At 57.1% G+C, this 15,854-nt stretch overlaps 1 protein-coding gene and 1 long non-coding RNA gene across 3 annotated transcripts; one reads left to right on the top strand and one right to left on the bottom strand.

Annotated features, from left to right (window-relative positions):
• Positions 1-429: 429 nt before the first annotated feature.
• On the top strand, positions 430-4,311 carry LOC132437199 (uncharacterized). Of its 2 annotated transcripts, none has more exons than XR_009521971.1 (4): positions 430-537; positions 1,072-1,190; positions 2,319-2,744; positions 3,045-4,311. It is a non-coding gene; the product is annotated as an uncharacterized lncRNA (long non-coding RNA). The 2 variants fall into 2 exon arrangements; XR_009521972.1 differs by having other exon boundaries at positions 458-537; positions 1,075-1,190.
• Positions 4,312-4,369: 58 nt separating this feature from the next.
• On the bottom strand, positions 4,370-14,537 carry DACT2 (dishevelled binding antagonist of beta catenin 2). Its single transcript, XM_060030463.1, has 4 exons — positions 14,301-14,537; positions 8,749-8,881; positions 7,488-7,751; positions 4,370-6,635 (listed from the first exon to the last, which is right to left on the bottom strand). Exons 1-4 carry the CDS (start codon positions 14,535-14,537, stop codon positions 5,041-5,043), a joined length of 2,229 nt encoding a protein of 742 aa, XP_059886446.1. The 3' UTR covers positions 4,370-5,040.
• Positions 14,538-15,854: the final 1,317 nt, after the last annotated feature.

Here is a 15,854-nt window from a genome sequence, read left to right as displayed (position 1 = left end):
TGTTCTTGGATTCTATGCCACGTTGCCTCGGTGGCTTCTGCAAGAGACCGCGGGCTCCCTGACCACAGAATGGCCACGAGCTGCGTGTCTTGCCACGTGTGCACCCCTCCGCAGCACCTCTCACCGTGGCGCCGGTCCCCGCCACGCCCCTGCCCGGGGCCCTGGCCGGGGCCGGACCTCCTGTCTCTCCTCAGACCCATCTCAGCACAGCTGGGTCACAGGCCTCTCCAAACACAAGTCTAGCAGGTTCTCCTGGCTTCCGAGAGACCAAGCACACACCGACCAGCGGCCAGACCTCCTGTGAACACGGGGCTGGAGCCTCAGCCTCGCCACCTGCCCAGGAAGCCAGCCCTCCCCTCGTCTCCACTAAACATCCCGTGAGTCAGACCCACAGGAAGCCGGCTTGCAGTCTGCACAGGCCGTCTACGAGGAAGCTGCGCAGGAACAGCTGTGACGATCGGCACCCGCAGCCAGGCAGGACCGCCCTGCGACGGACAGCTGCCCCACCTTCTGTCCCTGCTTCCAGCTCAGGACCAGGTGAGGACCCCCAAGTGCGCCTCACCCATCTCATCAGGTTACCTGCAGTAACCCTGCCAGCTTCCCCTGCCCCCTGGCCTCCATCACACCTGCACCCCCTTTCCCCCGGAAGCTCTCCCATCCCCCACCCGCCCCAACTCTGCGGGCGCTAGTGACGCTGCTTACTGATGGTGGCCCACCCCCTCTCGCATATGGGCTGGGACCTGGACCCCCTGGGTCCACCCCACCAGGACCACTCAGCGTCCCTCCCCCCCCAGCTCCAGGCACCTGCTCAGCCCTCCGCTCCCCCGTCCCCCTCCTCTTCCCTCCTCAGCCCCCCAGCCCAGCCCAGCCCAGCGCAGCACCGCCTTCTCCCAGTTAAACCTCTAACTGTGCTGTCCACACGGAGTCCAAACTCTGCTTCTTCGGGCCCCACTGCATGGGCACTGGCCTCTTCAGGGGCTGCTTGGTCGCCCTTGCTGTTTGCTTATTTCCTCCAGTGAGACACAAAGCTTCCCCAGCGCGGGCGCCCCGTGTTTTCCTGTCACCCCACAGCAGGCGGCACGGCTCCTGAGACAGTGGGTGCTCAGTGAATGTGTCTGACCAGATGGATGAAGACAGCCTCGGGTTAGTCGCCCAGCTACCCTCCTGGTCATAAGAAGAAGATGCAGGAAGTAAGTTTCTCTTTCCTCCGGTCCTAAGTGCTCTCTCAGCTCTTCCCACGTTCTCTTCTGTGCGTACAAAGGGGGCAGCTGTGACAGAACACCATGGACTGGGTGGTTTAATTCACGGGAATTTAGAGATGGTGGTGCCAGTGGGGTTGGTGTTGTTTTTGGCCTGTAACTACAGCCACGTGTGCCCACGTGACCTCTTCCCAATCCCGCTGGGGGCCCTGCCCTCAGGACCTCATCTTGCCCTAACTGTCCCCCAAGGCCCCGCCTCTAAATGCCATCCCACTGGGGGCTCGGGCTTCAACATACGAATTTGGGGAACAAGTGCATTCAGTCGGTCATAAAAGATAAAGATTCTGTTTCCTCAAATTTTGCAGTATGATTTGATACAACAATTGGGGTATCTTCTCTGACATAATTATCCTTTTTCTCTCCTTCTTATGAATTTAATTTCTACCTTAGCTTGACGTTGATACTTAGAAAGAACTAGCTTCTCCTTTTATATATTTACTTTTTTGCTAAAATGTTTGTATTTCAATCATGCTGGAAGTTACAAATGCTTTCTAATGATCCCCAAAGTCAAGCAGTAAATTGTCTCTTTTTTAAAGGCTTTAGGGATGAGGAAGTAGCTCATCTGTCTTCAAACGCACGTGAAGGGTCACCCATCACCTAATAATCGCCCCTCCCCCATGTCACAGCTATCTTCTGCGCAGGGGAGCTTCCTGCTTTATTCTCCCTTCACGCTGAGCAGTTACGACCGTATCTGTTCAGAAGAAACATATGTGAGAAATATAAAATACGCAGGCAGGTGAATGGAATGTCTCAGTTAATCTTTTCTTCTGCACATTCTGCCCTGGACCTTCTGCCTCCCTTAAGTATTTTTCTTCCCTGAATTTATAGCCCCTCAGACTCTGTTTTGTAATTTCAGGACTGGGTTGGGGACTGACTCTGCCTCCTTATCACCGATGATCTCGACTTTAACTCTGTGCTTTAAAGTACTTCCCCAAAGAGCCCTCCCCCATGGTTCTTGCCACGGAAGATGCCGCCTGCCTGGCGGAGCGGGGGTGATGCTCGGGGTGGGTCAGAGACCCTCGCTGACTGACCCTCTGTGTGCTCTTTCCCTGCCCACAGCCTCCTCTGCGCCCGTGGCCTCCTGGCCTGTCCAGTCCCTCGGCTCTGCGGCCTGCGGGGTCCCCTGCCTGGGCTCCTGTCAGGAGCCCGACGTGGTGGTCGGCGGGCAGAACCGGGCCCGTTTTCAGCACCTTTCATGTACTCCTCCCGGCAAACCCTGAGGCATAAACAACCTCACTCTATAAGAGGAAGCAAACCCAGGGAGGTTACGGAGACGCCTGGGGCCTCATAATAGCTAACTGTGGCCCAGCGGGGCCGAACCCTGGGCTGTGTCCTTCTGCTGAATTTGTGGGGAAGCAAAGGCACCTGGGCCCCAGGCAGATGGGAAGACACGGCACCTACAGTCATATTTATTTACTGTAAACCTGCCAGAGAGTAAATGCAAGAGCACCGGAGAGGAAGCAGCTTCAGGCCTTGGGCAGACAGGTGTGTGTGTGTGTGTGTGTGTGCGTGTGTGTGTGTGCGCGCGTGTGTGTGTTGTGTGTGCGTGTGTGTGTGTGTGTGTGTGTGCGTGTGTGTGTGTTGTGTGTGTGTGTGCGTGTGTGTGTGCGTGTGTGTGTGTGTGTCTGCAAGGCTGGGGAGAGACCAAGACAGATGGAGAGAGACAGACAGATAGAGAGAGGATCAAAGAGAAGGAGACAGAGAGAGAGAGAGAGAGAGGGAGGGAGGGAGGGACACTGACTGATGACTGATTTGACATCTCATCACTGAGGCTCTCTGTCGCAGATGCCGCGGTTGCATTTTGCGTGGAGTCTGCATGGGTTTTATGGTTAGTTTGCCCCGTTAGTCTGCCGGCTGCACAGACAGGCCCGGCATCTTCTGGGCGGGGACGCATTCCTGTCTGGTTGTGCTTTGGAACCTGAACCATGAGGAAATGGAGCCTGGCTTCTGAGAAAGATAAACACTGTCAGAAATCCCCAGGGGCCCGAACCCACTGCATCCCCTTCAGCACTGATCTCACATGATCTTGGCCAGAGACACAGCCTGAGGGTCCTCTCCTGTGACACAAGGACGGGGGTCCTGCTGAGGACGAAGGAAGTCTGCAGTTTCCAAATACGGCATTCAAAGCCCCCGAATTGAGAAAAACTCCAACAGACGCAAGAGATAATGTCAAACAGAGCAGGACACACTCCGTAAAGGGAGCTTCACGGCCATGTCTCTGGGGTGGCCGGCAAGGGACACAGACTGTGGACACTGCTGGGACCGAGGCGGGGCCAGAAGCCTGGCTCTGGATCCTCTCCCAGGACCCTCGCCTGCTCAGCGGCCCTGGCAAATACTGGGTTCCCATCGCCTCTTGTGCCACACGGTTGAGATTTAGACCATTAAAGAAAATACCCTGTGTACTATCTTTTATCCAAAACCTCCACCATGGGTGGGTTTGACGCTTTCCTCCAAATATCAGAGCAGTTTTATAGAACGCTCAGGAAGACCCTTTCACCTCTGTTAGTAAGCGGATTCTGTGAAGCCCACGTGGGAATTCTATCCAGATAGACTCCAAGTCTGCTCTGGGCCCTTTGAAATGGTTGCACTTTTGAGACAGAAAGAAAGAGAGTGACAGAAAGCAGCCACTCTCCTTCACTTTTGGAAACCTCTGCCCAGGTCAAACAGGTGGACTTCTTTGTTCTAAAATGTTAATCTTTTTAAAGTGTGAATCCCTGAAGTGCGTCCTGAAACTAGCTGTTCGTTACATGAATGTCGAATGTCTAGTACAAGATCTACTACCATTTTAGCCTGTTTTCTTACCGTTTTCCTTCAACAGTTCCTACCAACGGTGCATTTAGCCCCAGGGTGGGGCTGTGGCGGGCCAGAGCCCCACGTGGGCTACTGGGGAAGACGTTCCCCACCTCCCCCATGCCTTCTCTCCACCTCCAGGCCCTCAGAAGCAGCTTTGAATAATTCAGGATAAAACTGCTTCACGAACTGAAGATGCTGCTCTCCGCAGGCAGCTTCCCTGAAAATCCTACCTTCCTGAAAAGTTGAGGGAAATTCCCTTTGAAAAATAAACACCATAAAAGGGTTTCTTTTCCAAAGCATTTTTATGCTCAATTCAGGAGTGTTGGGAAGACTGTGGAGCGTACTCATGTGAAATGCATTTTCCCACCTCGGGTGAAAGAGTGTCCACATGATGGGGAAGGATTAGGGTTTGCTGAGCACCTACTACGTTCCTGAGGGCAGGGAGGCTAAAAGGGAAAGACTGACTTGCAAAGACAAAGGCATAATCGGCTGTTTATTCATGTTGAGGGTTTGACCTGGATTCAGAGTCCAACCCAGTTTCCACAGCGCAGTCCTGCGACCATTTCTTAAAGGGAACGCTTTTGCGGGGAAACTGTTCAACAGGCTGGGGTACACCGAGCGCCCAGCCCAAGTGGAACAGGATGGAGGGAAGCAAGCACGGGGCTCACGGCACAGGCAGCTGGGAGGCCAGCGCCCCGACGAATCTGCAGTCCCAGAGTTCTGGGTGAAGGTCTCCACTGGGGCCAAGGTGGGGTGACGTGCGCAAAGTCACAGCCTAACCTGGGGGGGGATGCACCAGGGACGGGCCCATCATCTCCTCTGAGGGGACTCCTTTTGAAGGGCAGCTTCGGGGAGCAAGCAAAGTGTCCAGATGACACAGACCTGCACGTCTAACACCGTGCGAGGCTGGACCCGTCCTCAGCCACGAAAGGTCCCTTTGTGTCTGTGGCTCCCGGGCCCGGACAGGCCCTGCTGTCGCCCCGCGACCTCACACCATGGTCATGACCTTCAGAGCAGCCGGCTGGAACCTGCGGAGCCTCTTCTTCAGGGCCTTGGAGGCCTTGACACGGCACAGCCTGGGCACCGGCGGCAGAGGGGGCCTGGAGCTGGCCGGGGCCCGCTGGCTGGAGCGTCCCCCGCCCTGGCCGCTGCCCTCCGAGGTGCTGCCACTGGACTCCGCGTCCCCGAAGCGGTTGGCCGTGTGGTCGCTGGCCTCGTCCCCGCTGCTCTCCGCGACGGTGGAGCGCAAGAGGGACGCGCACTCGGCCGAGCGCTCCGAGCCGTCCGACCCGCTCCGGGCTCGGGCGTCCTGGCGGGGCAGCCTGGGCCTGGGTCTGGTGCACACGGGCCGCGGGCCACCCCCTCTCCGGGCCGCCGGCCTATGGGGCCCCAGGCTGGGGTCCGGGCGGGACCGGGCTGAGATCTCTACGGAGGACTGCCACCTGCGCTGCTTCCTCCGGGCCTCCCCTCTGCTTGCCACCAGCGGGGCTGCTTCCAAGGGGAACAAGGCCTGAGCTGACACCTGGTGACCCTCTGGTCGGGCCACCAGCAGGGGGACGAAGACAGACATGGGGTAGAGGCTGGACTCAGAGCAGGACCGGCCGGGCGCCGCCCTGGCCAGGAGGGGCCTCCTGAGACCACCTCCCGACTCAGGGGGCGGCTGGGGGCCCCCGAGGGCGCCCCACTGAAGCTGCGGCCCCCCAAGCCTCAGCGCCTTGTCGCTGGCCCCCCTCTTGATCTTCACAGGCTTGGCCTTGGGGGGCCCCACAGGGAGAGCTCCTCTGGCAGCAAAGTGCGGGCGGACACAGTGTCCAGGGGCCCGAGGGGGGCCCTCCCCCCCCGCCCCCCCGCCCGGCGACCTGCCTCTGCCCGTCCAGCCATGGAGAGCTGGCTGCTGACCCTGCAAGCAGGGAGCAGGGGCCTGGCCACAGCCCAGCCATGGGGAGCCTGGACGGGCCTCCCGGTGCACGCAGCTGCGCGAGGGTCTGGGGCCCTCCTCTGGACGGCTGCTGGGGTGCAGGGTGCGTACAAGGGGCACAGGCCCCGGCTGCTCGAGGCTGTCCCCACGGGCGGCCCCGCTCTGGGCCTCCCCTCCCACCTCCGCTCTCCCCCGGGCGCACACCGGCTTCTCCAGGCCACCTTCACTGTCCGCCCCCCGGACCCCGAGCCCCTGCGGGGATAGGGACGCCTCCCGTCCTGGGGGCCCACGCTCAACCACACTGCCCCTCGCAGGGGGCCCTCGGCCCTGCAGTCGCAGCAGCCTCTCTATGTAGGCGCTGGCTGGGCCAGCCTCGAGGCCCAGTCCAGTCCGAATGGGGCTCGGACCTGTGGCGCCAGGGAGGGGCTGACTGGGGGGCAAGTGGCCATCGCTCGGTGCGGTCTCCTTGGTCAGAGTAAAGAGGGGGCTCTGCAAAGCCACGGCGTGCAGGGGGCTGGGGTACGGGTACACCTCCCTGCCCCCCTTGGACACCAGGTCACACTGGTACTTGGGGTCCATGCCGTGGCAGAGGAAGGAAGTGGCCTTGGGGTGTGCCCTGGCTTTCTGGAGCCCCACTTCAGCCGGCAGGGCTCTTTCAAGGTCACCTGGGAAGGAGAAAAAGAACAAAACATAAATAAGGGAAGAAGCAAGCACAATCCTGGGGCACGAGGCCCTCCCCCCGCGCAGGACGAGGCCCCGGCCTTGCACGTTCCACGCCTGGACACGCTGGTGTCTGCTGTACACGCCCCATCACCCGGCTCCCATCACGTTCCTTCCAGTCACAGCCTAGAAGGCGAGTCCTAGACCCTAACGTTCAGTTCCTGCCCTTGTTCACTGAAGGTGCGTAGGACGCCGAGGGAGATGGGGCGCCGGTGACCACACGGCCATCGGGACAAGGGCTCGGAACAGACCTTCCCTGAGGCATTCACAGATGTGCAAAAAAGACAGCCCACGGACCCTAGCGGCCCAGGTCCAGCATGAGGAATAAGACGCATCTTTTCCTTTTGGGACACTCGGAAGAAAAAGAAAGGCTGTTCCCTGGCCAGTGGGGGGAAACTGCGTGTGAAGTGAACTCTCTCAACGCCCACTTGCAGCGCTGCTCCCACCCTAGTCCCCGGCAGTGGCCACGAGGGCCGTGGAAGGGTGTGAACGGATGTTCATTTTAAGTAAGACGAGAAGCCTTTTATTGCAACAGCCCTGCTACAAGGAACACAGGTGGGCGTTTGATGCCTACCTCCATCCAAAACCCAAAAAAGCCCACAGAAAATATGAGACTCGGGAACCACCCCCTTCCTTGTATGGGGCTCGGGGACCGCACCCCTCCATGTATAGGGCTCGGGGACCGCCCCCCTCCTTGTATGGGGCTCGGGGACCGCACCCCTCCGTGTATGGGGCTCGGGGACCGCACCCCTCCGTGTATAGGGCTTGGCGCCGCCCCTGCTCCCACCTCCCCTTACCTGTGGACACTGGGCGGGGCCGGGACTCGCCTTGCAGCAGCTGGCCGGTGCCCCCCTCACTGGCCTGGGGTTCCCACGCAGTCAGGGGGACCCCACACACCGTGGTCTCATCTGCTGACCGGGGCCGGCAGTCCCCCGCGCTGGGCCTGGCCTTCGGGGTGGCAGGCAGCACAGCGCCCAGAGAGGAGGACACGCAGTCGCTGCACACAGACGTGCAGGAGGTGGACAGGGAACAGGACCCGCCGTCGCTCAGCTCGTAGAAGCCTGCACAGGGGCGCAGAGGCTGTCGGTGTGGTCTGGGGGGCCCGCGCTGAGGGGCTGGGGGTCTCAGGGAAGTGGGCCCGGGGGCGGGGAGGGGACCGGGCCGGGGAGGTGCCCGGGGCCAGAATGCCAAGGACGCCTCCCCACCAGTGTCTCCTGTTGCCCACCACCTGCTCATCCCTCTCCTGGGCGAGTGGCTCACGTCCCCCCGTGTGACCTCCGGCTTCCAGCCCCGGAAGAGGGAGGCTGGCATCCTCCCCCGCCCCTCCTCGTGCCCGCCAAGCTCATCTGAGGCAGCCACCAGAGAAGGGGCAGCGTTTGGGGAGGTCCCCCGGCCCGGCCCTGCTACATGATTGACAACACAGACTGTGACAGGATTTTGCAAACTGAAAAGAAGAGAAAGACACGGCAGAGAACACTGTACTTAGGAAGACGCTGGTCTCCTGGGTTTGCCGTCTGAGCTGCTGTCTGAGCCTGGAATCTGGAGAGAAAGCCCATGTGCCCAGGACCATGAAGGTCAGAACGACCCTAACCATCGCTACGTGACCTCGAAAGGAGGGTGCACAGGGCCGCAGGAGAGGAGACTGTACTGATTTTAGACTGTAGACTTAAAAAAAAAAATACTTTTGCTGTCACATAAAAGTTATTATTTACAATCTCCATGCTGGTTCAACATGAACAGAATCTGTCTTAGCCAGAGGCAGGCGAGAAGCTCATGGGGTTTTTCCATCAAAAGCAATATTTTTCCAATTAAACAACGAGTATGTACACACCCACTCTCTCCCTCTCTCTCCCCGTTTTCCCAAGCGCATTTAAATAAAAGTATTAAAAGTATCTCGTCTTCAGTATTCTCCAATAACGTGCTCTTCCAGGCGCGCATACAGCTCCTGACCCTCCGGTGGCCTGGGCACAGAGGCGGGTTCACCCTGTCAGCCCTGCCGGGCAGTGCCGCGCCCTGGGGTGAGGGACAGGTGGTCCAGGGCCCGAGTGGACGCCATACCCGAGCTGGGCCTGCTGTCGCTGTCCGGGGCCTCGCTGGAGGTTCTGCGCACGTCCAGCTGCAGCTCGCTGATCTGCTGGTCCAGCTGGTCCAAGTGGGTTTTCAGGCCGACGTCCTGAAGTCTTAAACGGTTCTCAGAAGGAAAACAGGGAGACATAAAACTGCTCTGTGTACAGAGGTGGAAACTGGAGGCTCCACGTGAAGCTACAGCACACATACAACTTAACCCCGCAAACCCACAGGCCAGCTCCCACCTGACAGCTCCCCCTTCCTCAGGCCGGACACCGTCTCTAGGACCCCTCCCGCCTCCAGCATGTCTTCCCAAGTGCAGACTTTTCTTTGCCAGCAATTTTGCATTAGACATTTCTTTATAAGAATACGGAGTAATACAGCTTATGAGAGTGGAATGAGGACCAAAAGCAGCCAAGGACACCCCCTCTGGCAGGAGCCACCGATAATATTTTCAATGTCTTTTTCTACGTAAGAGTCTACTTTCCCGGGCTCGCGCCTCGTGGACCTTGCGTTTGGTGCCTGTATCACCACGTTCCTTCACCGCAGCCCGTCCACGGCACCTGGGGGGGCTGAGCTGTCGGCTCTTCAGGGGGACAGGAAAGTCCCCAGGAGAGAAAAAGGCCCTGCTCTGCAGCGTCTTAGCTCCCATACCACAGGTGGCATTTTGACCGGTTACGGTTCTGCAGGGCTTTCAGCGAAGAGGGAGGGACGCTGCAGGAGGAGAGAGCCCAGCGCCTGGGATCAGCGCAGCCTGAACACCTGCCCCAGGAGGCAGGGTCTTTCTGGTCTTAGGGTCCACATCTCAACTCTGTCCTCCGAGGCTCTAGCGTCTCCAGGCCTCAGCTTCCCTGGCTGTAAAGCGGGTTACTGTGAGTGTCGACCACCCATATCCGTGTGTGTAAATCATGTAATATACACACAGCACACGCATGTGGCTAACGCTCACAATACACACACACACACGTGAATCATACGTCTGTAAAACAACACTGTTGCATAAATGCTGACTTCCTGCCTTCAGGGATAAAACTTCACCTTGTTTTCAAGGTCCACTACCTCAATTTCTTGTTTTGATTAGCAATTAAGTTTAAGGCAAATAATTAATGAATGCAATTATGCCGGTCACCCTGTTTGAGAAAATGATCAATTGTGTTTCAAATTCTTATATAGGAAATGAGGAATTACTTCAGTAGCTTCAATAATCTGAGAAGTCAGTCCAAGGGGGAAGCAGGTGGCGGTAACTTGATTCTTACGGGAGAACTACGTTGGCGCAGACTGTTCCCATACCACCAGGGGTAGGGGCCGAGGGCCCAGCACCTGGTGAGTGGCAGACCACCACACCCAAATCCACTTTCCTCTGGACCCAGTGCAAGGGTCTCAGAACAACCTCCAAGTCTTGTAGCAAGAGAGTCTCCCAGCCTCAGGTAATAGTATCTGTAAACATAACACTGCAGAAAACCAGAATTTAATCAAACCGTACACACCCAGGACCACCCAGAGCAGCCTCAACATCCTGGCACGTTTTCACAAAGGGAAACGCTCCCCAGGTCGGCACTACCTGACAGCCGGAGCGGCGGGGGCAGCAAAGGTGGGCTCCCGGCCCATCACTACCCAAGTAAAAAACGCTCAGACAAACGGCGGGAATTTTTACTGCAAATGACTTTTCTTCTAATGTCGTAAAATGAGACCACGGTACTGGCGGAGAGTTCAGTTCCTCTGTTTGACCACGCTTCGACGTTTATAAACATGGATTTTGACCCCTTCTCTTCCAAATCACGATGTCCTCTTTCTTCTGAAGGGGGACCTCTCTGGATTCCATAGTTGGCTTCTCTCCTCCCTCTCCAATCCCCCTCCCCCCTGGAAAACTGACCCTGGCGTGTTTGTGCTGGAATAATTGCTTTGTCATTAATGTTTGCCCAGCCCGGCCTGCAGCTGGTGGCTTCTGACTAGCGTTGAGGGGCACAGCCATGCAGACCCCCGGGTGCGTCCCCAGGACCCCGCTGCATGGCGACAGGGCTTTGTCACCCAGGATTGGCACTGTCCTCCGTAACCCTTCCCCCGTCCCTCGCTGGGGGTTTTTATGTCTCCGCTTTTCACTAACTCCTCGGTCTCTAACTCTGTGCTAAGTCAAAGGTTCCTCACGGCACCAGGACTGAGCATACCCCACTGCGGAGCCAGGCACACAGCATCGACTTCCATGTATTTCTGCAGGGAAAATGTGTTACAGCGATGTCACACGGGTTCCCTCCAGAGCAGCGAGCCAGTCTGTGTGGCCACCAGCCCTCCCTACTCACCGCAGGCCTCCAGGCTCAGGGGCAGGGCAGCACATCCTGTCTGAATCCCCTGAACCTGGGCGAGGGGCAGGGGGTCCGGTGTGAGGGAAAGCACAGCCCGGTTCCCAGGAGCTGGGAGCCCCGGGGCATCCGTACAGACCCCAGGGCTCCCTGCCACACCCGTTAACTCAGACTCTAGAGCACTCCTGGGAATCTGCATTTTGACAAGCTTCCCTGGGACCAATTTTTTATGACCACAAAAGTTTGAGAACTTCTACCCAGGGAATGCCATTCAAAACAAGTATCTGGCTTAGCCCTTTCTTCGAGATGCGGACTTTACACGCCATGAAAGACTGATGCGATTTCCACCTGCTTTGCCCTTTTGCTCCCCATCTACAATTCGGCTTTCCAGCCTTCTCAACCTTTACGGCAGATTGAGAGGACAAAAATGAAAAACGTCCCAAAGTTCAGGATACAGAGATGGCATCTAAAACACCTCTGTTCTTTCCTTGAAAGCTGAGAACACGCACAGGAAGCATTTTCCGCATGAGTTCCACGGCACTGCAAGTGCCCTGTGGGTGGGTAAATGTTACTCCCTAGCTTGAAAAGAGGTCCTTCAAAGGGCCAGGGTCACAGATTAGCCTGGGGCATAACGAGCACGAGTGCCGCAGAAGGAAGCCTTGCCCAGCCCCGTGGATGCCTCCCCCTCCTCTGTGACCCTGAGCGAGTTCGTTCCCCTGAGAGGTCACGGAGCAAGCATGGTCGGTCCAAGGAAAACACCAGACGTCGTGATTACAGCTGCAGAGTCAGACCCTCATTTCCTGCAGTGCTTAATGCCGGCACCTGCCAGGGAGGAGGAGATGCTGCCACTCAGGGTCAGGGCAAGCCGTGACCAGCAAAACAACCACCAGCAGATTCTCCAGCACCAGTATCCCTGCAGGTCCCCAGAGCCTTTCCTCACATCCCACCTGGGGTGACCGCTGGCGCCTCCTGGTGGGAGATGGAGCTTCCAGGCTCCTCTGGGGTATCCAAATCTTTCCAAGTCAGTGTTGCTGGGAACGTAACGCTTACATAAATGGGAATGGCAGCCTCTTCTCGGGGAATGACAACCTCCCTGGAAGGCACAGACAGGTGAGCACAGGACTGGCCAAACAGTAAGGGCTGCTTTGGTCAGAGGTCATGGGGGTTACATTAGCTTAGAAATACAGAACGTGGAGATAGTAAATACTGAAATCATCTTCCGCTTTGTTACAGCAGTAAAACTCGCTCATTTATTTATTCAACAAATACTAAGTACCTACTGCGCGCTTCCTGTTGTGACTGTAGACGCGGCAATTAAAACGGTGTAGCTCGTTCGTTCTGGTAAGTGTTAATGTGATGACTTCTCCTAATTGCAGTTTAAATCCCCCCCCCCCCTCCAAAATGCTCAAGCTCATTCTCACTTGGGAATGTCTGTGGGACAAAACTTTTATCTGGGTCAGATAAAAGTTCTTCCTGTCTCCACACCTGAATGGTGACCCATGCCCCGGTTAACCCCGGGGTGTGGGTAGGAGGGGCCCCGATTAGCCGGGAGTTACTGAAGTGTGGACCTGGGGCTGGAGATGAAGGCCTTTTGATTGTACCCTGCATCATAGAACTAGGATCACTCCTACTTTTTTCTCTGTAAGAAAAATGTGAACGTGTTAATCGCCGGGCTGGTGTCACACACATTCAATTCTTCTTCTCTTTTGATCACATAATCTGTGCCAAGAACAAAGTTTCAAGACAAAGGGTGCGTGTTCCTTCTGGTCCCCACATTAAAAAATAAATAAATAAAACAAAAAAACCTGTTTGATCTTCTCTCCCAAAAGGCTCCCCGTAATTAGAGGCTGAGGACTCACAAGTCTGGTCTGTACATTACTTAAGCCAAGTTAATCATCAACTGGGTTCTTGCTCCCCCGACAGAACAACTCACAGCAGCATCGCAAAGCTCCTTCCTGCCACACGCACGTCATGCATCTTTGCAGGCTCTGTGTGCCCCTCCGAGCTCCAGTTGAAGGTAGGACGCACGCACACACACACCCACACACACACAGGTAAGCTAAACCTGCAGCTGTGACTGGATAAGATGGGGGGTGAGAAGCCTATGGAAGTTCCACTCGGTAACTAGCTCCCTCCTTTGCTAGCAGCCGCGGAATCACAGGAGGAGAGGCTGCGCAGTTAGGGCCCCCCCTTGCCATGTGGGAAGATCGCGGGAGTCCTGGGACACATCTTAAGACGCTGAGCTTCCTGATTCTCTAATCCAGAAGCAGCTAACAAATCATTGACACGACTGCGCTAAGCTGGTAGCAAAGCAGCAGCTTCATCCAGGCTACTTTGTAAAGACAGCAGCCTTCAAACAGGGCAGATTTAATTTCTCATTTAAAAGACATTCCCGTTGGAGTACTACAGTCAGCTCTACCAAATAGACATCTTTCTATGCAGCCTTCTAATTTTTCCTTTAGAAAACACTGCAACCCTGCAAAAACTCTTGAGTTTTTTCCAATACATGAGGTGAAACCATACATTGGATAAATAACTGAGGCAATCACCTGAGGAGTGTCTTCAGTGGTACAAAAGGGACCCGCGTTTGGAGGAGCCCAGGGGGGAGAAGCCCGGTGGGAAAGCAGGCCCAGGAGGCCCAGCGGGGTTCCACCGCCTCTGCGTTCAGAGGACACACCTCTTTTCATAGGTCAGGTTACATTTTAAAGTCGGAGAGGCCCTCATCGGATACACGCTCTCCCCACCATCTCATTACAGTGACACGACCCCAGAGCTCAACCTGAGCACATCACTGGGGACAATTCGGGGGACACTTGGCACCCTGGCACTGCTGTCCCCAGACCCACGCAGCAGGGAGAGGCTGGCACCGGGCGCAGGACACCAGGATCCCTAGTAGCCCCCAGCAGGGGAAACCGATTTAATGCGTTCTTATCAGCAAAACTCCAACCAACAGGAGTACATCCTAAAGTCGGTCTGCGCCGGGAAGTAGGCAGAGCCGGGCGCAGCCCCGATGCGCGGCTCGGCGCGGGCGGCCCGGCCGGGCTGCTTTCAGGGCCCGGATGCCTAGCCTCGCGCCTCGGGCCTCCGCGTCCCTCTCATTCGGGACCGAGCTGCGTCCTTCGAAATCGCCGAGGGTGCCCCCCCATCGGTCGGTTGGCCCGTCCGCCTGTTGCCTGCCGGGTGGACCGGGTCCCCGCGGCCCCGCGCGCCCGGAGCGGCCCCGCGACCCCCGCACGCGCTCCTTACCAGCTGCTCCTGCAGCGCCGCCAGCGCCGCCTCCAGCCGCAGCTCGTGTGCGCGGGGGCCGCGGGGGGCGGCGGGCCCGGGCGGGGGCTGCACGGCCAGGGCGCCCCACACGCGCGCTTGTTGCCTGGCGCGGAGCCCCTGCAGCTCGTGCAGCCCCGCGAGGGCCGCGCGCAGCCTGGCGCCCACCCTGCGGCGGTCCCAGCCCGCGGGCCCCGGCGGGCCGCCCGGCGCCCACATCCCGCGTTCGACCTGCGCGGCTGCCCGAAGCCTCCCCGGCCTCCGAGCGGCGCCGGGCGGTGCGCGCGGCCTCCGCGCCGCCTCTCCCCGCCCCCGGCCCGCGGGTCGCCGAGGCGGGGTGGGACCTATCGGTGGCAGAGGAGGCGGTGTCTGCACACGCCCCGGGGTCACAGCGGCCGCCCCCGGGCCCGCCCCGTCGGCGGAGCCCCACGCCCTTGGGGACCCGGGCCGCGCGCTCCGGGGCGCCCGGAAGGCGCGCGGTGACCCTTGGAGGGGACCCGAGGGAAGGAGGAGCCGGGTGGGCGCGGGTGAAGGGGCGAAAGTGGACCAAACACGGAGAAAGGTCTTGTTCAGGTTAGAAGCAATGTTTTTAAGGTAAATTATTGGATAGCTCCCCATTGTAAGGACTGTGTTACCATTATGAACTCACTAGCACTTTGAAAAAACTCCACTTTTCCTGGAAACCTCAGCTTGTCTTTTTTTTTTTTTTTAATAATAATAGCTTTACTGAGATATAATTCACATACCATTTGCTTCCCCTATTTAACACGTACAATCCAATGGTCCCTTAGTATTGCATATTCACCAAGTTGTGCAACTATCACCGCAATCCATTTTATAACATTTTTACCACCCCCCAAAGAAGCTCTGTGCCCCTTAGCGGTCACCCTCCATTTCCCCGCTGCACCCAGCGCTAAGCTGCCTGTTTGGGAGGTTTTATAGAATCACACGATAGGTGGCCTTTCAGGACCGGCTTCGTTTACTGAGTGTATTTTCAAGGTTCATCCACGTTGTAGCAGGTATCAGTACTTCACTCCTTTTTATTGCTAAATAATGTTCCGTTGTATGGCAGGACCCGTTTTTATTTATCCATTTATTCCTTAACGGCGTGTTTCCACTTTCTGGCCATTATGAATAGTGCTACTGCTATGGCTGTTCATGCACAAGTTTTTGTGTAGAAGCATGTTTTCATTTCTCTTGGGTGTTTACCTAAGAGTGGAATTGCTGGCTCATAGGTAACTTCTGTGTTTAATCTTTTGAGGAACAGCCAGACTGCTTCCCAAAGTGGCTGCACCGTTTCACGTTCCCACCAGCACCGCATGAACCCTCCAAATGCTCCACGCCGTCACCAGCGTTCGTCTTCTTGGTCTCAGCCATTCCAGTATGTGGGAAGGGGTATCCCATTGTGATTTGATTTCCGTTTCCCTGATGGCAAGTGACGCTGGTATCTTTCCATGCACTTATTGGCTATTTGTGTGTCTTCTTTAGAGAAATGTCTGTTCAGATCGTTTGCCTATTTATTGAAACTGGGTTGTC

This window comes from Delphinus delphis, chromosome 14 (assembly GCF_949987515.2).
Source record: "Delphinus delphis chromosome 14, mDelDel1.2, whole genome shotgun sequence".
In the NCBI taxonomy this organism is placed as follows: Eukaryota; Metazoa; Chordata; class Mammalia; order Artiodactyla; family Delphinidae; genus Delphinus; species Delphinus delphis.
Note: the sequence above shows the minus strand (reverse complement) of the source record. Positions and strands in the feature narration are given on the sequence as shown.

Coding starts and splice junctions, on each gene's coding strand:
- DACT2 (XM_060030463.1), bottom strand. CDS start 14,537: ATGTGGGCGCCGGGCGGCCCGCCGGGGCCCGCGGGCTGGGACCGCCGC. Junction 8,882..14,300: donor CGGCGCTGCAGGAGCAGCTG/GTAAGGAGCGCG, acceptor TTTCCTTCTGAG/AACCGTTTAAGACTTCAGGA. Junction 7,752..8,748: donor CGACAGCAGGCCCAGCTCGG/GTATGGCGTCCA, acceptor GCCCCTGTGCAG/GCTTCTACGAGCTGAGCGAC.